At 51.8% G+C, this 22,841-nt stretch overlaps 3 protein-coding genes across 8 annotated transcripts; 1 reads left to right on the top strand and 2 right to left on the bottom strand.

The window, feature by feature from the left end:
- Positions 1–939: 939 nt before the first annotated feature.
- On the bottom strand, positions 940–3,981 carry TPI1 (triosephosphate isomerase 1). The gene is made up of 7 exons (XM_075719905.1): positions 3,838–3,981; positions 2,823–2,946; positions 2,650–2,734; positions 2,387–2,519; positions 2,054–2,139; positions 1,797–1,884; positions 940–1,539 (listed from the first exon to the last, which is right to left on the bottom strand). The coding sequence occupies exons 1-7, from the start codon at positions 3,947–3,949 to the stop codon at positions 1,421–1,423; spliced, it is 747 nt and encodes a 248-aa protein (XP_075576020.1). The 5' UTR covers positions 3,950–3,981; the 3' UTR covers positions 940–1,420.
- Positions 3,982–4,747: 766 nt separating this feature from the next.
- USP5 (ubiquitin specific peptidase 5) lies at positions 4,748–19,466 on the bottom strand. Of its 5 annotated transcripts, none has more exons than XM_075727667.1 (20): positions 19,359–19,466; positions 17,721–17,846; positions 17,358–17,424; positions 14,316–14,449; positions 13,866–14,011; positions 13,379–13,563; positions 12,690–12,784; positions 11,977–12,170; positions 11,743–11,814; positions 10,343–10,424; positions 10,008–10,133; positions 9,424–9,577; positions 8,838–9,012; positions 7,374–7,462; positions 7,047–7,169; positions 6,283–6,426; positions 5,979–6,124; positions 5,739–5,892; positions 5,016–5,100; positions 4,748–4,842 (listed from the first exon to the last, which is right to left on the bottom strand). In XM_075727667.1, exons 1-20 carry the CDS (start codon positions 19,464–19,466, stop codon positions 4,749–4,751), a joined length of 2,499 nt encoding a protein of 832 aa, XP_075583782.1. In that variant the 3' UTR covers position 4,748. The 5 variants fall into 5 exon arrangements, with proteins under 5 accessions (XP_075583782.1, XP_075583774.1, XP_075583799.1 ...); XM_075727659.1 differs by having other exon boundaries at positions 6,978–7,169; XM_075727684.1 differs by lacking the exon at positions 17,721–17,846.
- Positions 19,467–19,920: 454 nt separating this feature from the next.
- Positions 19,921–22,405, top strand: CDCA3 (cell division cycle associated 3). 2 transcript variants are annotated; one of them, XM_075706783.1, is made up of 5 exons: positions 19,921–20,034; positions 20,114–20,243; positions 20,331–20,582; positions 21,646–21,767; positions 22,248–22,405. In XM_075706783.1, the coding sequence occupies exons 1-5, from the start codon at positions 19,921–19,923 to the stop codon at positions 22,386–22,388; spliced, it is 759 nt and encodes a 252-aa protein (XP_075562898.1). In that variant the 3' UTR covers positions 22,389–22,405. The 2 variants fall into 2 exon arrangements, with proteins under 2 accessions (XP_075562898.1, XP_075562907.1); XM_075706792.1 differs by lacking the exon at positions 20,331–20,582.
- Positions 22,406–22,841: the final 436 nt, after the last annotated feature.

Raw genomic sequence — 22,841 nt, forward strand, 5'->3', positions numbered from 1 at the left:
GCCCCCTGAAGGGCCTGGGGCTTTTCTCTCCCCATCCCCTCCAGCTGGGAGGGAGGAACACTGTTAGCAGCACTTTAGCAGACTAGAAGGAGCTACAGCATTAGTGGGTTTCCTAAGATTTTTCTCCTTGGTCCCTCACCTCCCGCTTTTCATCCCTCAGGTGATGCTGGCAGGGCAATACACTGGCAGCTGAAGTATCAGGGGAGGAACATGCCACAACTGCAAAAACTACTGCAGACCAGAAACATGAAATGGAAGAGGACCTCTCAGATGTGCATTAACAGACTGAGTGCCCCTTTGCATGTCTGCTCCATACCAGAGCACTGCCCATAGGCTCCCAAACACATGCTGCCTCACAACTAAGCTCCTCCTTGTGAGGCACTTCCTTTTTCATTACTTAGTACCATCTAAAAGTCTCCTAGCTGGTGCAGCAGTGGGAAATAACATAATCTTGCTTTCTCACCCATCAGCACACAGCTGCAAGCAGGCAGCAAGCACAGCCTCGGCACATGGCCTAAAAACCTTCCCTGCATAAAGAGGGAGCTGCTCTGCTCCACATTTAATGAGCAGCAAAGTCAATTACCAGTACTCACAGAATAGGGATGAGTGCATTACCAAAGCCTGCCTGGAAAGATCAGCTCACTAGTGGGACAGCCAGGTGCTCCAGCAGCTACTGGGATAGAGACACACATGGAAAAGATGCACAGAAATCACCATGGGCCCAAAGAAGAGCTGTAACATGACAAAAGCAAGATGCTTGGGGCATGCTGCAGGTGAAACCCACGACAGCAAGATGCAGGTTGAACCTGTGCAATGCCTACTGGGGCAATGGTGAGCCCTCAGAGAAAAGCCCACAAAACCCACACTACACTCTCTGCAACCAGCTCCCTCCAGAAGTAGTAAGTTCCGTACACTGTTCATCCCCAGCTGCTTCTGAGTAAGATCCAGGACACACCTTTGCATTTTCTTTTTCTCATTTATTGTTCAGTATGGGACACAGGTGAGGTAAGACATCTCACAAGGATCTAAGCTGACAGGCTCCTTGCTGATGGAGCTGAAGGATGCAAGAGACTGTAGTTCCTTTTTCCTTCCCCCAGCACCAGTGGCCCCCTCTCCCTGCAGCACTGCAGAGAAAGGGGGAGGCACAGGCCAGGTGGACTGTGGGCTCTTACAGGTCAACAGGCAACTAAGGATTTTGCCAATTCAGAGAGGAGGCTGTCAAGACTCTGCTGAGACAGGCTCCCACTAATAGTACTCCAACACGGTGGTGGGGGTTAGCAGCACAGGTAGAACAATGACCGTGGAAGGGGAAAGCCTCAGAGGAGGCCTCTGTACTGAGACGTGTGCAATGAAAAAAAAAATCCCTTCTTGCTTCCATTTCTTGCTCTTAACCACAAGGGACTGCTCCTTACAGGCTGCTTCAGTGTTTGGCATTGATAATATCCACAAACTCTGGCTTGAGAGAAGCTCCACCGACAAGGAAGCCATCCACATCATGCTGAGAGGCCAGCTCCTTACAGTTGCTGCCAGTGACCGAACCTAAGGAGGGAGCAGTATTTTAAGGTCAGATGTGGCCAGCTCTAGAAAATGGGGCCAGGGCACAAATGTAAGACTAGCCACATCTTACTCTGCAGACAGTAAAACTGTCTCCCATTTACTGAAACAAGCTAGTAGGTGGCTCTTCATGCTCTGACAACCTCAAGTTTCCTCATCAGCAGAGGATGTTGTACAGCTGCAGCAACAAGCAAAGGAACTAAGTGCTTCCTGCACCAAAGAGTGCCCTCAAATTCATTTACCTCCGTAGATGATCCTAGTTGACTGAGCAACAGCATCAGACACATGGCTTTTCAGCCACCCCCTCAGCTTCTCATGAACTTCCTGAGCCTGCAACAGCAAAAGAGTCCCACTGAGGGCTGAGCAATACATACTCTACATACAGTTCCCTTCCAAAGGGGAGAATCTCTTTGAGAGAATCTTTAGAGACGCTTCAAAAATATCTCAAGTAGGAGGGGTCAGTTGGCCATTTAGTCAGCCACCCTTCCCCTGCTCATACCTGTTGGGGAGTTGCAGTTTTACCAGTTCCAATAGCCCAAACTGGCTCATAGGCAAGAACCACTTTACTCCAGTCCTTCACGTTATCTGGGGAGGAGGGACAAGGTGTAAGTAAGCACAGTATCCCATGCTGGGAAGGGCAGAGCTGGAAAGCTTTCTGGAACATGCAGGCCTTTTATTAACATGATCATTACTGTGTGTGAACATTTGCAGCAATATATCTACAAGCCTTACAAGGAAGGTCAGGATGGCCATTATGGCCTTCCAGTTAAGGCCAGAATGGCCATTTCCCAAACATCCAAAGCAGAAAAAAGCACCTGTTTTCTTCCCTTACCAGCAATGGCCTTGGTCTGTTCAAAAACCACCTTCTCCGTTATGCCAGCTTCTCTCTCATCCAGCTTCTCTCCAATGCAGGCAATGACTCCAAGGCCCTCAGCTAAAGCATGAGCCACCTTCTGCCCAATCAACTGGGAATGGAAAAGCAGCAAGGTAACTGATAGTCAGACCTACTCCTGTAGTTGTATTTTAACTGCTCAGCCCTCCAGCCTTTGCAGGCACATCTGAGCTGGACCATCTCTCCATCCCAGGGTCACTCACCTCATCCGACTCTCCAAAAACATGCCTTCGCTCAGAGTGGCCCAGGATCACCCACGTGGCTCCAATATCTTTGATCATTGCTGGGCTGGGAAGAAAGGAGATGACTCACACCTCTGGGGGAAATTCACATCCCAGAGGCACCCTGGCTTTACTATTCCTCTCTGTGGGCTCACCTGATCTCTCCTGTGAAAGCACCCTTAGGTACCTTGTAACAGTTCTGTGCTGCAACTCCAATCTTTGCATCAAGCTTCTGACGGGCAAAGTCAAGGTAGATGGAGGGGGCTCCACAAACCACCTCTGGAAGGCAAAGGCGGCGGTTACCCTTGAGACAGGCAAAGGGCAGTGACCCAGCCACCGACCCCAGATCCCAGCCCCAAGAGGTCATCCCTCTCTCCTCTCCCGCACTCCCGGGAAGGCTGCACCTGCCTGCCCTCGCTGACATTTGGGGGACCCTCTGCAGCAGGCATATCCTTGCTATCCAATGACTTGACAGCAGGGAGGAAGCCCTTTCCAGTGGGCAGACAGGTGATACCGGGCGGACGGCCAGGCCCCTCGGCCGGTTTACACAGGTCCCTTGGAAAGGGCCCAGCTGAGAAACCGCGCGAGGATCCCACCCTGCTGCCCGGGCCCAACCGAACCGGGGGGAAAGGGGCAGCATCGGGTTACGCCTGGGGTTGTAACCGGGTACAGCGGGGGGGGGGGGGGGGGGGGGCAGGGGCAGGGTCTCGCAGCCTGCCCTGGCAGCGCAGCCCCGAGTGACCTCGGCCGAAACACAGCGCCCCGCACCCCCGGCCCCGGCGGGGCCGAGGAGCACACGGGGCAGGATGTGGGCAAAGGCAGGGCCGAGGGAGAGGCCTGGGGCCCGGGCAGACGGGCGGCCGGGAGCCTCGGCAGCGGGGATACCCAGGACACCCTCTCCCGCCGCCGGGGGGGGGCGCTCCTCCCGGGGCCCCGCCCGGGGGTGCGGCCGGAGGAGCCGCGGCGGACGGCCGCACGTGTCCACCGGGCCCGCAGCCCGGATCCGGTTTCGCGGGTATATTTAGCCCCGCCGCCGGGTTATATTTAGGCCCCCGCCGCCCTCTGACATTTGCCGCTCCCCCGCCCGGGCCCGGGCCCCGGCCCCGCCAGGCCGCCGCCGGGCCGTGAGGCGCCGGGCGGGACGTGCGCTACGTGCGGCCGCGCCCTCACCGGTGTCGGCGGAGAGCTTGGCGCCGTTCAGCGTGTGGATGAGCTCGCCCAGGCTCTTCTTGTCGCCGTTCATCTTCCAGTTGCCCCCCACGAAGAACTTCCTGGGCGCCATTGCGGGAGAGGGCAGGGTCCGGTACCGGAGGAGACGCGAAGGTCGTCGGCGGCGGCGCGCGATCCCCGGCGCCCGCTTTTATAGCCCGGCAGCGCCCGAGGCCCCGCCCCCTCCTCGGGCCCCGCCCCCTCCTCGGGCCCCGCCCCCCTCCTCGGGCCCCGCCCCCGGGAGCCCGGGGCGGGGGGGTGTTCTGCCGCACCCCCCGTGCTCCCACCCCACGAGCACCCGTGTCTCAGCTCCCGGAGGGCCCCCAGCAATGCAGAGGGCAGACAGAAACCGGGGGGGTATTTCGAGTTTTATTTTGTCCCTCGTGTATTTTGGCATGTAAAGGGCACGCGAGGGGGGCGGCGCTGCTGGTGGCCCACCTTGCTGCCCGCCCCGCGGCCTCCCCGGCCGGGCAGGCAGGAGGGACCCCCCCAACACAAGCCACACAACACACAAGCCCCCTCCTCCCCATCCGGACAGCAAGGAGGTGGCATCACCCCACCAAGCAGCAAAGCGCTAGGGCCGTGTGTCACACGGGGGTGGGGACAGTGAGGACATTTCCTATCGAAACAGACATTCCCGCCCCCCCACCCCGGGCCCCCTTCACTCATGTCCACGGGGGCTCCAGCCCCCAGCCTATTAGTCAGGGAACTCTTGTCTCCCCGTGTGTCTCCACAGAGAGGCCATGAAGGGACGAGTGGGGACAGAGGAGCAGGGGAGAGAAGGACCCCGCTCCCATCCTCACTGCCCCCACCCCTTTCCCCCCCATGCCTTCAGCCCACTCTCCCCCCACCACACACAGCAAGAGGACGTTCTAGCTGGGAATCCGCTGGTAGAAGTAGATGTAGCCCAGGTCCTTGGGGGGCTTCTCAGAAGCACAGACTTTCTGGTCGTTGTAGATCACCCACCTGCAACAGGCAGAAGGGGAGCTGAGGGATGCCGTTCTGTGGCTAAGACGCGACTTGATTCCCCTTGCCTGCTCTCATCCCCGACCCCCCAAGACCTCTGAGGAAACAGGGGAGGACAGCGATTTAAAGCTGTACCTCAGAGTCCCCTTAACGCTGTGAAAAATCCCTCTTACCTGCCCTCTTTCTTGATGTGACAAACGTAGTGTCCGCACATAGTCGAAGTGCCCATGTGGCTGATGAAGGCAAACAGCTGATATTCTTGGGAGGAGGAGAGAGGAGTGATCAGAGAGAGAAAGGCTGCTTACCCTGAAACACCCTGTGCAAGGCCCTCTCTAGAAAAGGATCCCTGAAGGAAGCTCTGCTGGGTAATAATTTAGAGGTGGGTCTCCGTCAAGCCTGACTGTGAGGATTTGGTCTGAAGGCCAAACATGCAGGGAAACAGGAGATGGTACCCGCCACTTAGCCCTCTCTGTTCCAATGGTTTATTCAGCCCATGGGTGCCGGGTGGGTAACCGCAGAGATTCCCCCTCCTTGTGCCACCCAGCAGCCTAGCAGCATTGGCACCGATTCTGCACAGAGGCTGGAACCTGGTTTTTCAATGGGAGTCTGAAGAATAAGAAAAGCCTCCTGGGATGACTGGGAAAAAGCAGCACAGCCCTTCCTATCTTGATGACAATTCCTCTTCCTCTTTCTTACTGGCTTCCACATAATCCCCACCCTGAGTGGTCTACACCTTACTTTGCCGTCCCTCTCCTTTTCCTCCCTGCTTCTACCTCAACAACCAGACCAGCTCTTGGGGCAGCTGCTGCTGCTAAAACCTGTGGATGGATTGGGGAGAATAAAGCCATGTTGAGTTTGCACCCCAAAAATCCACATTCCTACTGCTTGGAACTCACTTCCAGGCCCATCGCGCACTTTAGGACCCACAGGGACAGATTCAGAGATGGACTCGGCTGCTGAGCGCCCCTCTGAAATATCCATAGCAGCTTCTGCATCAAGGTCATCAATGTGACTAAAGATCCAATCCACAGCACGCTCCAGACTGTTGTTCTGGAAGGAAAGAGAGAAGGTTGCAAACTTGGGAATGCCTGTTCCTGAGAATATCCCTTCGCTCTGACATCACCCATGCCTCTCACCGTGGCTCTAAGCGCTTTCATAGCCTGGTCCCGGGAGAAGCCCATGGAGACAATGGTGGCCACACTGTCTTCTGAAGGAGGGTCTGGGCAGGCAATAGTTGACCCTGGTCCACTGGATCCAGGGAGGACTAACGGGTTAGCAAAGTCTGTAGCAGAAAACAGAATACAGCTCAGAGCAGTCAGATCTCTCCAAAAGGGACACAGTCAGAGGTCCCACCTGCTTCCGTTTTCCACTGCGGTAGTGGGACAGGAAGTACAATGGCCCAGATGCAATAAGCTTCACCACGGCCATGCGGTCTCATACCTGGATCATCCATATGTGACATGACCCAGTTCATGGCAGCCTCAACCCCACTGTTCCCTGTGTAATACACGGCTTTGCGGCAGGCATCCATGGGAAAGCCCATCTCCACTAGCTGGATAATCACCGACTCATCCAACATGGGTGCTGTGGGAAGACAGAGATTACAGCCACCCACTCCCACCCAGCCCTGCCTGCTCCGTTTTGTGCAGTGTCACGCAGCCGCCCAAGCCACCGTTTCCTGGCTTCGATTCGCTCAAGTTCTGTCTCTCTGCTCTTCTCATCCTTTGCTACCTTTCTTCTTCAGAAGCGCAGTCTCACACACAGGCACCCCAGGGAACAAAAGGATTCAACGCATGAACTCAGGCACGCTGGCTCTTCCCTACCCTCCAAACCCTACCGCCCACTGCATTTCGTGAAAATAAAATACCTCTAACCAGTTAAATCTTGTATAAATCCCAGCTCTGCCCCCTCTAAATGCACTAGACATGCCATCTCCCCATCTTCCACAGAACAGGAATCAACAGACTCCCTTGCATAACACCCTTGCATAACAGGCATGCAAGGGAGGGAGCCGGCATTCACTGACAGAGGAACAGGGAAAGTCTGAGCAGGTGGAAACCGCTAGCATGGGAGACAAGACAAGGAGAGCAAGGAAATGAGTCAGGCATCAGGAAGAGAGGAGGAGAATCACTAACATGTCGGAGAGGAGAAGTGAGGGGAGCAGAAGGAGTCGTCGTCCTCGTTGCCATAGAACCCCAGGCTACCTTTGGGCTCGTCTGGTGTCACCAGTGGGGGTGCGATGTCTGGCATTTCTTCTTCTCCATCTTGCAGCCCTGTTCCCTGCAGTGCAGAGATATCCAGCTCCTCTGGCATTTCAATGGAGACATCTGCAAGATACAGTCTTGCTCAGCCTCCCCATAGAGGCAGAAACAAAGGACTCGGTTGGGAGATGTAAAAGGGTAAGTCCCTGGGGATGCAACACACTACAGTCTCCAGCTCCTTTTGGGGTACTTTCCTCTTTGCAGTAATGACCACAATACCCATATAAGACTCCCAATACCTATATGCTCTGTACTTCTCATCCTTCTTACCAAGCTTTTTGGGCACCCAGTCCAGACCAAAAGTGAATTTCTTGATCTGGATCACCAGATAATCCGGGAAAGAGGCGAACCGTGTTGTTCTGAAAGAGATAAATAATACTTTTATTTACTTTGGCAGCAATGATTGAGGGCACTTAGTTGATTCAAGAAATCAGTGAGTAGGGTGGAGGCATGTCCTAAGGGGGGAATACATGTATCTGTGCAGCTCTCCTACGCCGAGCTTAAAGCCCCTCAAACACAGAATCATTTCTAAAGCAGATGCTTTGACAAGATGAGATGGAATGCAACATTTACAAAATCTTGCGGGATGAGGAAAAACAGTACATGTTCTCTGCCTTCCAATCCTGTTTTTTAGAAGCTGCCTCAGATTTTAGCATTTAATTAAAAGTCTAACCCTTAAGGAATGTAGAGGAAATAACGTCTTTTATTAGACCGACAGATAAAGCTGCAGGAACTGACAAGCTTTCAAGCACAAGAGCACCTCTTCAGATACAAAGCAGAAGCAGTGAATTTTAAGCTAACTGAATTTGATTGAACATTATTTAGTTAGACAATTTGAGAGAGAGAGGGTGTGGAATCTATGAAACAGAGGGAAATGTCTGTGAAGGGAAAAGCAGTAGTAAGAGAGACAGATACTTATTATCAGGGGATAATTGTAACATGCCATAAAATTAATTTAAGCAACGGTATATATTCAATGCTAATTCTTACAAAGTGTTTGAACACAACTCACTACTTAAAAGCAAAACAAAATGTTACTTTTCAACATGATTGTGTTACTGACCGTTAGTTTATAGTAGTTATTGCTTAATAACAGAATATTTGTTAGAAAAACACTTCCAGTTCTTTGAGGACTACTCTTTCATTGCAGAACAGTCAGTAGCATCACAGCAGGAAGCTGCTTAAGTTTATAACCTTCTCACTACACCTTTGCACTGTCACATGTGCTGCAGGCAGTGAGACAAACTGAAGCTGTTTTTTAAACCTTGCTATTAGCATTTAAGTTAGCATTCTTCTAACTAACTCACACGTCTGTTACACTCAGTGTTTTGCTCAAATTTTAATAGCTAAAAACTTCCTTTAAAGAAATGTTAGAGACCATGTAAGACCAGTGTTGCCATACTGTCAGTACTGATTTTAAAGCTAAATTTTGAATTTAGAGTAAAAGCTGCTAGCTTTCTGGAATATCACTGTATTTTCATAGCCCCTCAGCAACTGAAATCTGATGGTAAGGACTTCACTAGCACTGCTGTTCTGCCCACTGTTGTGCCTTGGGGGCAATCACTTCAGCACTGGCAGACTGGTTCCCCCTCTGCTTTGGTGTTCCGTGGGCCCAGGGTGTGGAGGACTACAAAGCTTTGGTAACACTTCTTCCCCAAGCAACTAAAAGAAGTCCCCAAAGATGCAGCTATTGCCAGTTTGTCATAGCCTGGCTGGTAACTCACACACACTCACTTGAGAGCCACAGACTTGGCCTGCAAGGCTGTGCTCCAGAAATCATCCACCTGCTCTGGGGCTCCATAGGCCTCTAGGCAGGAGCTGAAAGGCACCTTGGCTCGCACCAGCTCAGGCAGTGGTTGCTTCTCCTCCTCTGCCTGCCGCTTCTTCTCCTCATATTCCAGTAGTTCATCTAGAAATAAAGCAGAGGAGTCAAGGACTACCTCTAGGTATCTACAAAGCAACTGGTGTAAGCTACACCCAGAGGCAGAATAGGCCTATAGATACACGCCATCAAGAACGGAGCACAAAGTAGACAATGTCTTCCAGAGCGCTGTTCTGCTACTACAGCCCTGTTTTGCTGTTGAAACACAGCCCAGCTTATGGTGTTGGAAGCAAAGGTTCTAGAGGGACATCACTGTGTCACACCACCTCTGAAGAAATCAGCCCCATCCCACAAAAGCAGGTGAAGGATTGATCTGGCTTCAGAAGTGGCAAAGCCAGTCCTCGAGGAAGTCCCTTTCTCATTTAAGGAGTTCTGTAATAAAAGTACAATATCCAAACATAATGTTTGCTATTGTTCTGGCCGTGGCACATTACTGACCTTTGTTGAGTGCAGCGTCCATGGGCACAGGCAGCTGCATGATATAGTCCACACGCTGGGTATATTTCACCTTTTCTGTGGCCAGGCACTTCAGCTTCTCCTCCACCAGAAAACGGAAGACCTCATTAGGGTTCTCCGAGCTGCGGCAGTTCCTCTGAAGAAGGATAGATTAGAAGGATAGCTGTACATCAGAATGACAGAAATAATTATCTGCAGTAGCAGTGGTTCCATGCAGGACATGGCTAAAGAGTATTCACTTCTGTATCCAGCAAAAGAAAATACAGCAAAGAGTAAACTACAGCCAACTTCTGTACCCCAGGAACCTATGCCATTCCTGCTCCTAAAGAAGACAATTTATATCCCCAGCTGTTCCATTCCCAAAAGAGATTCCTCCAAGGAATCACCCCTGAAAACATGGCCAAGCATCTCTCCTTCTCTGCTCCCGCAGGTGCTAGCTGGCCCATGTGTTCTCTCCATCTCTCTGCTCTGACTGCCAGCTTCTCACCTCCACTCTTCACCCCCTGCTGTGGGGAGAAAACAAAGCCGGGCTTTTCCATGACTTGACAGATAGACTCAACCATTACCTCCACCATGTTGATGAAGTGCAGAAAGAATTCCTGGGCGTCCTGCTGTCGGTTAGTGGAAAATTCTGGGTGTCCCTTTCCAATGAGGGACTTAAACATGCGTGGAGCAATGCCATTTTGCATACCCTGCAAATAACAAGGTGGAAGAGGAAGGCGGTCATAATTTGCTAAGCATGTGCTCTGGCATGTAGCACTCTACTCTTAGCTATGCTTTTCTTCAGATGACAGGGCCCTGGAACGATGTCTTCAGAAAGGGTTCCCTCTCCATCCCCATGTAACACACACAATGCCTCATGCAACACACACATCATGAGGATACCATATCCAAGTCTCACCTTCTGATCGGGCTGCTGTTCCCCATCTGCAGAAGCTGGCTTTGAATACTCCCCAGAAAGCAATCCATGGCCCAGTTTGGCTCTGGAACGATGAAGAAGTCACTGTTAGCATCAAAAAGGTTCCTGCAATCCCACATCCTCTAGGAGCCACATCAACCCATCCAGCTTTAACGCTGCCATGGACTGTCAGTCTCACAGAGATCAGCCTTCTCTGCTGCACCAGCCAAGATCATCATATCTTGGTCTGCTCTCTGGTCCCACAAGACATTGACTTGAAAGTTACTAAGACTTCTGGGCACCCATCTCAACCATTGCTTGCACAGTGGGGAGAACATAAAGAAACAGCTTCTTTTTCCCCACAGAAGGGCAGCTGGTGCTGAGCCATACAGCAGCTGCCTAACAGCCAAACTAGGCTGCAGCCTGACATGGGTAAAGTAGCAGTGTATCTAACTGACTGTGCAGGAGACAACAGGGCAGAGCGAAATTGTCTGAGCCAGAAGTAGCATTGCTGTGAGCAGACTGATCACATTTTCCCAGGGGAAAGATCAAGAATGACTGCACGAGGCACTTAATGGACAATAGTAACGTTCAGCGATTTCCTCCTATGCTCAGACTCTCCTACTATTCCACCTCACTCCAGTCCCTCCCCATCACTATTGCCATTTGCCTGGAACCAAACCCTACCAATTCCTCCCTTTGCCCAGGCACAGATCTTTCTGGCTGTCTCAAATTAATCCCCTCCTCAGTGAATACTTCACCCCAGCCTGTCCAAATTTAGAATCCTCCCTTATTGCTGAACTCCCTTCCACAAATGCCACCTTCCATTCCTCCACCCCAAACCTCCATATATTGCTTTTCTCTTTTAGAGCAGATGTAGCACAGAATTCATCTATTTAAAATGCAACACCCTCCCAAATCTGTGTTCCTTCTGTATATTCTCCTGCTATTGCTCGTACAATACCTTTTGCAGGAAGCCTCTTTAAGCATATATAAATTATCCACTGAGAATAAAGTTGCCTAAATCTGTGTATTTCTTTGCTCTTAGCCATCTCCCTCTATTGCAGAGAGCAAGCACCTTTTTGCTGTTACGCAGATAGAATATGCCTACCAGAACCCCCCCCCCCCGTGGTAACAGATGGTACTGCGTTCCCCACATAATACATTTAAGAGCCTCTCATGAACACTGAGGTGCACCTTGTCCTCTCCATCTAGGGCATTCAGCTGAACTTTCCTGGCTTAGATCCTTACTGATCACTGAGGATCAGTGTCTCTGGTGATGGACACGGAAACAGAGAGGCAAGGCTTGAGGGAGAAACCTGCAGCAAAGCACACTGTAGCAGCGCAGAGGGGACGCACCCAGGCAGCCTCAGCCTTCCTTCTCTCACCAAAACTCTACGTACACTTGTGTGCTGAAGTCCTGTGTGGGGTCCGAAGGTGCACTTTGGAATATCTTCTCCAGCTTGTCCACGTACCTGCAAAGCAAAACGGAGCAATCTAAGGGACATACGGGTTCCTCTAGTAAAGACACAGTTCTGAGCCTGAGTACTGTAACAGAAGCTCCCAGCTCTAGGAGACCTTTGTACTGATCCCAGGGGATCCCAGGCTAGTGGAAAGGCATGATTAAGCTCACTTACTTTCTCTGGAAGTCTGGGATACTGAACAGCACCTGCATCACAGAATTGAGGTAGCAACTGTTGCCCAGGTTACGGATACCAGTGTACCCAGGCCCATAGAGGGGCTTGAGCTGCACGCCAGACTCCTGGATGAGCTCCCACTCCCCAATGCGCTGGTTCATGTCTATTTCCAGTTCTGTCATTGTCTTGTCTGTCTGTGGAGGGAAAGAACAGGAAAAACCCTCAAAGAAGACTCAAAGGAACATGAGAGGTGTGAGAAGTGCAATGCTGTAGAGAAACATGAGTCAAATCCATTCTGTTTTATTAAATTAGAAGAGGAGGAAGATACAAGAACTGTTTTCAAATATCTGAATACCTGGGACAGAAAGAGGAATGAGAAGAAACATGGGAAAAATCTGAACCATCCCCTGTAAAGGGGCACAGAAATCACACACTAACACTGAATCTAGGGAACAAAGCTCAGGGCCTGGAAACCTCCCTGCCCACAGTACTGACACAGAACCCCAAGGAAATAAACCTGAGGGACAGGAAAGAAAAGCAAAAAAGGCAATGAAAGAAGAGAGGCAGACGAGACAACTCTCTGCCTGACAAAAAACAGGGTTTCTTGAGCAGGAATGGTTCTGCATAGCCACAGAAAGCTGGGATCCAGCTAAGACACCTCAGAGTTGCTTCCCTCCCCCTCTGGCCCTATGGAGGACCACCCTCCCTCTCACCTTCTGCATCTTGAGCATGTCAATCCCAAAGTGAGCCAGGTGTTCTGCCAGGTTGGGATCCAACACCATGTCATCCTCGTCATAGGAGTAGACATCTATGCAGGAACACAGAGGAAACAGACTTATAATGGCCTGTGATCTAACATTCACTGCTGGATGAAGAGAACAGAGTGCCCAGAACTGGGAGTTTTGACAAACTGAGCAGTTGGGGTTTCTCTCCTTTCTCAGGAGAGTAGCATGACAAGACAGAATACTGAGGTTCCTCCAAAACATGTGACAAGACAAACAACTTCACCACTGATCAAGGTACAGAGGTACACGTACGTCTGGAGTGAGGAAAGCGGGTTACTGTGCCATATAGTCTCTAGTCAGGCTTTGCACACAAAATTCTTTGATAAACATCCCACCACAGAAAATAAGATGGCAACCTGGATAACTATTCTAAAACCCTCCAAATTACAAGGGAGGGGAGGAGGAAGGCAAGGTTTTATCAGCTGGTTCTTTGCCTGCCACAAGAAGCAGGTCAGAGTGGGAAAGTTCATGATAGGATGACACTGAATGTTCCAGGTCATAAGATGGGCAACACAAGCCTAATTCCTGGAAATCCTCTCTGACTTCCCTTGTCAGAGACCACAGTCAGCCTGAGTGGTGCCTGACATCTAAAACCCTCATAGGATCCCCCTTCTCACCAGCCCCATCAGGAGTAATTGTTCCCAGTTTCACAGCCAGTGGGTAGCCAGTTTCCCGATAATGCTCGACCGCATGATTGTTGCCACCACTGCCATCAAAATAGCGCCGACCACAGAGGATGGCTCCATCAGTCATGTTCAGCCACAGGTTCTCCCTCATGTCACACTTGCTGCACTTCCAGCCACTATTGACAAGGAACAGAGAAAAAGGGATTAGGGTGAAAACCTATGGGTTCTGCCTCCCAAGCCCTCTCCATTACTACCCACTGACCATAGTACAAGCAATCTCATTCCTCTTTTACTTCAGAACACTGAGCATCCTGAAATGCCTTAGTTTGCCATTTCGTCAGAATTTACTATGGCAAGGCACACTCAGAGACTCACAAAAGAAGCCTCATCTGCTGCTGCAGTCCAGGACAGGAGAAGAAGGTGATAGGGGTGGGTCTGGGATACAGAGCAACACAGCTAGTTTCAGTACTATGCTCACCACGGTGGGATGCGGACATCATTCTGAAGTTGGTGCAGGGAAAAAGCGTGTTTGGATACACGCCGAACCTCCCCATCCCAAGCCTGGACCTCCTGCTTCCGTGAGGCTGAATCTGCCGTCAGGATGGCCTCGACTGCACTGGCAATCTGGAATTAGGACAGCATGAAAAAAAATGAAGGGCACAAAGAGAGAAGCTTCCAGTGCCACCACACTCCACATTTAGGCTCAGATTGGCCAGTCAGTTGTGCTAGGGCAGCATTTGGGACCCTCAGTTGCAAGCCACGGCTCCGTAATATAAAACACTGTGTGAGTGTAGAACAACCCTGCTTACTCCAAGCTGAGACTTCACAGCAGCTCTGCAAGATCCCTTTTACAGGACAGCAGCTCCTTCTCTGTAATAGTGCGTTTCCTCCTTACCAATAGGAAACACAACCCTCTACCCAAACATACCCTATCTCTGACCATGTCTGGCAGTCCCTCCAGCCCATCACGAGGAATATCCAAATGCTCCGGCAAAATTACTATTTTTACATCTTCATCATATTCAAACTTTTCCTCTGTAATGTCAAATCCACCTTCTACACCTACAGGAAGAAAAAACATTGCAGTAACAGGTAAAACTAAGCAGTTTCCAAGGTCTCTTTGCTCATAGCTTACATGACATAAGGCACCATGACTAAGGCAAAGCTCTAGATCAACGATCCACAATCTTCTATTTCTGGATCCCAAAGTTTATACTGGAGGTGTGGACTTCACAGGAGCAAATATAAGCCTAGTGACAATAGGTTTGCTTTTCCCAGCTCTTTTTACAGATGCTTGGAAGGAATCTCCAGACCCTGACTACAACCAGAAGAGAGACCTGCTCTAGAGAGACAGTTGCCAGAACAGAGCCATGATAAAGCACTGCCGTTCATCCTTCCCAGTATATCCAAGATAATGAATGGATGAAGAGATCATATTCTAAGCCTGTTCAAAGGTCTAGTCTACCAGTATCTTTAAGGAGCCTGGCTCTGCTTCTTGCCTCTTCCAGAAAGGACAGTTCAGAGTCCTAAACTTAAGCAAGGAGAACCAGGAGTTCCTCTGGAACCAGAACATCCAGAATTACAGAAAAAGTCTTAGGAAAGGTATAGTGCTAATAGTTTCTCATGCCCACCTAAGCCATGTTTTCCAGAGGTTGCAACAGAAATGGGAGTGCCATACATAACAGGTTATTTGCCAGTTGTCAAGAGTCATGATGGACGGTCACCAAAAAGTAACATTTGCAGTTGGAGGGAATGGTTTCTGACTTATGTAGGTACTCAGGAAAAAAACTTGGCCTTTCCTGTTCTTCAAACGTTGACACTTTATCTCCCAGAAGGAAACAGGCAGAAGAAACATTGCTTACTAGCAGCCTTAACCCCCTGGGGGTTTTTTAACTGAATTTCCTTTATTTCTTTAAAAATGGCATGCTGTGACTGCAGTAGATCTCTGCAACAGATCTCTGAAGATCTGTCGCTGCAACAAATCTCTGAAGGGAATATGAGTTTTTGCTGTTTAATCCCTCAGCCTTAAGAATCCTGTGTGCGGCACAGTTCTGATAACCGTTACTGCATTTACTTAAAACATTGACAAAAATACCTGGTTCCCACAATATCTCCTGCAACTCTCCCCTCAAATACCTATATTTTTTAGACTATGCACAAACTGCCATGTACGAATGCAGATGCTGCAAGCCTGAGTGATTTTAGAAATACCTGAAAACAATCACCAGCATCATGCAACAATATACCCAGATAATTCTCTTCTGTGCCTCTTCAGCACATCCCAGAGAGATCTCCTGTCACCATGTCATAGAGTAAAGCAATACACAATCCTTCAGGGTATTACACAATTCCTGAACTCTACTGGTGAGGTCCCCTCGGGTGGTTATGTGAACCTTCTGAGACTCCAGATGAGGAAGAGGGTCTTCAGCCAGCAGACTGCCTCCTAGCCCTTCCCCCTGCCCCCAACCACCAGTTGCCAGCTTGTCACGAGGTACACCGCCTCCCTCTCCATGGTTGTATCTAAGCACCACAAACTCCAAAAGTCATTCAAGCAACATGCAGGCATGGGAGGCAAGCACCACAGATCTTTTTTTCACATGGAAAGGGAAGCTGAGGTACAGAGAGATCAAGGGCTACATTTTGCAGCCTATGACATTTTGCTCCTAAAGATTTCTAGTCCTTCAAAAAAATCTCCCATGTCAGGATTAGCTGAACTACCACAGCTTAGCTAAAAAAGAAGAAAAAAACCCCCTCTCTCCTGGATTCAAGATCACTGCCTCACAGGACCAATACTTTCTTTTATTCTCTCTCATTCCATTCAAGCCATTAAGCTGTTATAACAGGCAGCTATTTGCTGACCCAGTGACAACACTTATCTCAAGACCTTTGTAGAACTGGGGATGCAGAAATAACTCATAACGCAGACTGGGCCTTGTCTCTCCAAAAGCAGCATAATCATATACACAGAAGCACTGGCTATCTGAAGAAACATAGATTCTAGTCTCAATTTTGCTAGAATTGACCTTTGGGACTCCATTCACCTCACCATAAAAACAGGGAGCAACTGAAAGTCTAAATGTTGGTGTTAGCGTTGTGGCAGCAGCGGAGTCATTGGGCGTCTGCCACACAATGGCACAGCCAGGGAAAAAGTGAGCAAAAAAGCAAGACGTGCAGGGTCCAGGTTCTGGATTTCCCTCTAGTGGTCAGCTTCCAGCAAGCCAAGAACCTGTTACTGCTAAAAAATGTTCCTATCCTCTGCTTTATGGATCTCCATGATGGTTTGGAAACTACTAGCTGAGACTGTTCCAAATAAGCAGCATCTTCACTGATTGCCATGACAGCCTTTGCAGTTGGTGCAAGAAAGTAATGGAACAGCAGCCCTGTTCTTCCAAAAAAGGGCTTGTTTTTAATACTTCAATGTTCACATGTATTTCCTCCAGTATCAGCCTTGTATTTCAAAGAACTATCGAGTCAAAAGTATTAATACAGCATTTACCAGTAATTTCTTCTCCATCTATAAAAATAACACTAGTTCAATTTCTCAGAAGGTTAAAAGTAGTCTTTTTATCAGAAATATCAAACTTACTTTTCTCAGACCTACACATTTTCTCAAACTTACTTCAGCCCCACACCAGATGCATCCATATAAAGCAACAGCCCCACACTGGTTATACCCACACCAAGCTAAGTCAGGCAAACAGAGATAAGAGAGGACACACAAAACATATTTATCTACAGAAAATATCATGCATCTTTGAACACAGAACAAAACTCCTGCCTCAACAATGGTTTTGCAGTAACTGCCCACCTAAGACACGCTAGCAAACGTGAAGCTTGAATTCCGTCGGGGATACTAGCTTCAACTAGCCCAGAAGAGGAAAGGCAAAAGAGACATGCCGCAAAGCCAGGCAGCTCCAGAGGAGCTGGTCCAAAACAACAAGGACAACACAGTGCACAACTGCTTTCTTACCAATAGCCAAGCGAGTTGGTTTCTTCCTTGGGGGGTCCCCAGCACTGGAGTTGGTGTCTTCTTCCTTCTACCGCGTTGAGAAGAAATAGAGAAATAGAGTTAGGGGGACAGACAAGCTGTGGCAAGCGTTAAGGACTGAAATTAAACTACTCTGAAAACAGAAAGAGGCCAGGCAGAAATAGCGTGGGCAATCCATACAACAATTCAACATAAGCAGAGCTGAAGAACTGGTGTACCTCGATTCACCAAGAAAAACATCAGTTATATTTGAGGAGAGAAAACTCTGTAAGTGGTTGAATACAGAAACATAGCCCAGCTCTCCATTTCGGAACAAGTTTGATTGTATATATTTTTATTTTTTACCGGTTTACGTGTTCTTTTGAGATGCAGGTAGACCCGCTGGCCTGTTTTCTGATAGTGCTTTTCCACATACTGCTTCCCAAAGCCCAGGAACGTGTTCATGCAGATATACAATCCGCCATCTGACTCCTGGAAGGAAACAGAGATAAAAACTGAAGGGAGGTGGTAAAGAATGCCATTCCAACTGCTAGGATAGGCACAGACTTAACTCTAGGAACACTATTCATTATTCATTACATCATGGCTACAGCTCATTCCTACATACCAGCCACTTAGTAGCTAGTCAGAAGTAAGACGGCAAGCCCCAGCCTGGCTGTCCCAGAAGAACAGGTACTCCTGTCAAGATGATGTTTCTGAAAACCTATTTGCCTCTTCATTTATGGCAGGATGCTACCGAATCAGGAAAGCCCAAGCTTCCTCAGCAGCTCATCTTGCAAAAGGCCCTCAGCACGCACAGTTCACATGTTCAGAGCACGGTACAATCGTTACCAATAAAACCGTGCCACCCTGTCTGAAAGCGTAATTCCCAGTACCATAGGGAACTTTGCCAAACTACAGTGTGAGGAAGGTTAACAGACCACTGTTCATTTTTCCTGCTGCGTTCAAAAGCTTATGAGCAGCTCTGAAACAGATACAGAATGAGCCCTCCCCACCCCACAAGCACCTGGAAAAGGCTACACTCATTCAGCAGAGATACCCTTTTTAAATTGAAGAGGTGAGGGACCCAAAAAGGGCCGGAAAAGAGGGAAAACACTAAGAAGCCCTCAGCCTGCTTCCCAACATTAAGCAGCTGCAACAGAGTCAGAGCGGACAGCTCATGGACAGGCATCACCGTAGGGCTTGGGGAGGGAAAGAGAGCCAGGCTGCCATGCGCTGCTTCCTCGAAGGACCCATGTCTTCCAGCCACAGCCCATTTCTTCTGGTGGGCTGGGGCACAGCCAGGATGGGCGCCTGTGGAGGAGGCCAAGGGGGAAACCTCGCCCTCCCGCCGCCTGAGCCTCCCCAGGTCCGCCTAGGCCAGGCGGGGGTAGGAGGGAGGAGCAGGGATGCCAGCGGGGTGGAGACGGCTGGAGAAGGGACCACTGCCATCTTAATGACACAGCACCGACTCGCCCCCCGCCTGCCGGGCCACGCCACGCGGTGAGGCCGGAGGGGCAGCTCAGACCCGGGCAGGGCGGGACCACCGGCCCGCCCCCCCGCCGCCAAGGGCCGGGCACAGGGCGCGCCCCGACCCCTCGCAGAACGACAAGTCCCGGCATGGCCCCGCAGCGGGGGGTGGGGTGGGGTGGGGGGGGCGGACGGGACACGGACGGACGCGGGGGGCACCCGCTCTCCAGGCGCCCGCAGCCGGGCCGCGCCGCCGCCGAACGGGGCGAGCGACCTGCCCACGCCCGCTCCGGCCCCAGAACTACAGCCCCCAGCGCGCCGCGGCCGGGAGGGGCGCGGCGCGGGGCACGCCGGGCGCTGTAGTCCCCGAGGGCCCCGCGCTCCGCCCGGCCGCGGGCCGCTCCGGCCGCCGGGGAACCACAAGTCCCATCGCGCCCCGCGCGGGCGGCGCCCCGACGGGCGGGTGGGCTGGGAGCGGGCCGGAGCGGGGGGCAGCCCGGCGAGGCGGGCGGGCCGGCCGCGGGGCGCGCTTACCGGCGTGTCAAAGGAAAAGGCGCACTCGTCCTTGTGGACCCGGTCGCCGGCCTTGGGCACCCGGATGGACGGCAACACCGAGAGCAGCGCCTCGCTCAGCTCCGCCATGACAGCGGCTCACTGCAGCACCGCCCACAGCCCCACCCTAACCAATCAGAGCCCAGCGTGGTCAGGCGGGCTCCGGCCAATCCCGCGCCGCACGGGCGCGCCGGCAGCGAGGCTGAGGGCCGGGCCCGCGGCACCGCCCGGCAGGTTCGTCCAATCGCAGCCGCTCTTCCGCCGTCGCGGCGGGCGGTGCCGGGCTCTTCGACCAATGGCGACGCAGAGCGCGGCGGGGGCGGGGAGCTCCCTGAAGATTGACAGTGGGCCGGCGGCGGGCGAGGCGGGAGGTGGCGGGCGGGGGCTGCGGAGCCGCCGGGTGGACCCCGCGGGAGATGGGGCGGGGACGGGGCGGGCCCCGCCTCCGCGCGGGGGCCAATGGGGCGGCGCCGCCCGGCGCGCGGGAGGTTTGAATCGCGGCGGCGGGTGGGTAGGGGAGCAGCGCGGCTCGGCGCCCGCAGCTATGGGGGTCTCCGGCAGCGCCCCGGCCACCCCCGCCGCCCCACGGAACAAGCACCTGGCGCACGTCAGCGACCCCCGCTCCCCCAGCGCCGGCATCCTGCGCACCCCCATCGAGGTAGGCGCTCTCCCGTGGGCCGCCCGCCGCCCCCCGCGGCGGCCCCGGCCCGCCGCCCCCACGCCTGCCCTCTCCGCAGGTGGTGAGCTCCCCGGTGGGCAGCCCCCAGCCCGGCCACGCCGAGCCGGCGGCGGTCACCAGCCAGGACCGGGACCCGCGCTCGCCCACGCTCGGCATCACCCGCACGCCTATGAGAGCCCCGTCGAGTGGTGAGTGAGGCGGCCCCGGGAGGGCGGGCGGGGTGGGCTGCCCGTCGCGGCGGCTCACCCCGTCCTCCCTCCCTCCCTCCCCGGCAGACAGCGTGGACCGCCTGGTCAAGCAGCTCAGCGAGGCCTTCGGGGCTGAGGCCGCGCCCCCGGAGCCGGCGCCGCCGGGAGCGGCCTGCCCCGCCGAGGAGCTGGCAGCGGAGGAGCCGGCCCGGCGGAGCTCCCCGCCCGCGGGCGGCTCGGAGGCGTCCGCCCCCTCGGGGGAAGAGGCGGAGAGGCCGCCCTCTCCCAGCGCGGCCCCGGCTCAGCCAGCCCGCCTTGCCGGGCCCGGCTTCTCCTCGGGTAAGTGCTCGGTGTGGGGGTAACACAGCTGAGGCTCCCTGTGCCTGCAGAGCTGCACGGCCCGTGGTACGAGCAGGTCAGGGGTCTCGACACCCGCCTGTGCATGTGCCTTCTCCAGGCTGTCTTGCTTGCAGAGACCTTGTCCGTTTCCCCCCAATTCTGCTGCCTCCCACCGCCTTGGATAGCCTGGCCTTGGGGCTCTGCAGCTGGCAGATGGGAGGCCCCTTTGGGAACTGTTCTTTTATCGAACTGATTTCTGTCAGGAGTTGAAAAAAAACATGTTTTCAATCAGTAGTCAAAATCAAGAGGTAAACATACTTCATTAAGGGGTAAATGTCAGCTCTTCTCTCTGAGGCAGATTTGTAATTGTGGAGGCCTGTTCAGAGGGACCTTTCAGTTTCTCCTTGGGAAGAGCTGGGGAGCAAGGGCAGGAGGCACATCTAAGTGCTACAGCTGAGCAGTGCTGAAAGTCTTTAATATAGACTGTGCTTCAGAAAACTCTGTGCTGAGCATTTCTCCTATGAGGAGAGGCTGAGAGCTGTGACTGTTCAGCCTGGAGAAGAGAAGGCTCAGGGGAGATCTTATTAATATCTATAAATACCTAAAGGGAGGGTGCAAAGAGGACAGAACCAGGCTCTTTTCAGTGGTGCCCAGTGACAGGACCAGAGGCAACGGGCACAAACTGGAACACAGGACCAGTGTGTTCTGAACCCATCTGAACATCAGGAAACACTTCTTTTTCACTGTGAGGATGACCAAGCACTGGAGCAGGTTGCCCAGAGAGGTTGTGAATCTCCATTCTTGGAGACAGTCAAAATCCATCTGCACATGGTCCTGGGCAACTGGCTCTAGGTGGCCCTGCTGAAGCAGGGGCTTAGACCAGATGTCCTCCAGGGGTTCCTTCCAACCTCAACCTTTCTGTGACACCTTTACCTGGAAGTCCCTGCGTAACAGTCTTTGCTGTGTAGGCAAGCAAGCTAGATCATAAAGGCCAGGAGGCATTTAAAATCCGGGACCCTCTAGCCTTGTTGTGATATACTGATGCGCTTACTTCTGTCACTAGGGAACAAGCCTGTAAGACGCAAGACTAACAACAAAATCATGTCAACATCTGGTGGAAGTGGCCGCTCTCCCCTCAGCATCCTACAAGATGATAATTCCCCCAGTGCTCCTGCCCCTCGCCAGGTAAGTCTTAGTGATTCATACTGTGGGAGGGAGAATGGGCTGGGAAAAAAAAACACCACCCAAAAAAACCCCAAAACAACAACAAACCCCCCCCCCCCCCCCCAATCCTTCAATTTCTGTATTTGTATTTCTGTATTTCACAGTTTGGAACTGTGGCCTCCTAAGCATGTAGAGCCTGGTGATTTTATAAGTATTTTTGTATGGGTCAGTCTTGTGCCTAGGTGTCTCCAAGTCTTGTTCAATATCTGTATCTTTGGCCTTACCACAATATTGCCTGTTTTGGTGCATCCTTTTTCTTTAGGCTTTGGAAAGAAGTCTGTCACTCTTAGACATTGCCACAAGACAGCCAAAGCTGAACAGCCTGAAAATGGGCCATGTGTTCCACTGAGAACTAACCCACCCTCAATTAACTTGTGTTTTACACTGAATGTTTGGGTGGTTTTTTTTGTTTGGTTTTTTTGTTTTTTTAATTTTCTCTAGGGTAAGAGGCATGTGTTGGGAGAGAACCTTGGGGAGAAGAAGGAAGTAACAGTGGATCTGAGCAGGAACCTCAAATCTGGGAACTGTGCTTGGAGTGACTTGAACAAAGAGAACCAACAGTGTCCTTTTGTGGAGAACTAGAGATTTCCTTTTCCAGGATCTTGCTGTAATTTGCTTCTATGTTTTGAGAGTCTCCTAGGGGTGAGAGATCCTGCAACAGACTGAAACTCCAGATTTGTGGTCACTCTTCTCACCTACCCCTGTTAGGGAAAGAGCAAAGAGCACACATTCTCTCTCCTAGCTTTGCATGTCTCATGTACAGTACAGACTTTAGCTCTTCTATTGTATATCAGCTGTATTGACTCACTGTAGAGTTTTTATCTGTAACAAATAAATTTGTATTAAACCTTTGACTGTATCTATGTCCTATCCATTGCCCAGTGCAATGTTTTCTTTGGGGACAAGGATTCAGGAACAAGGATTCAGCCTTCCATTAGCCCTAAAACTCAGCTCTGTCCCCTGCCTGTAATGTACCACCATAGAGCTGTGCTGAGAAGGGTCTGACCTTGAACCTGTGCTACAGAGGGCTGGGGA

This window comes from Pelecanus crispus, chromosome 1 (genome assembly GCF_030463565.1).
Source record: "Pelecanus crispus isolate bPelCri1 chromosome 1, bPelCri1.pri, whole genome shotgun sequence".
Taxonomy (NCBI): Eukaryota; Metazoa; Chordata; class Aves; order Pelecaniformes; family Pelecanidae; genus Pelecanus; species Pelecanus crispus.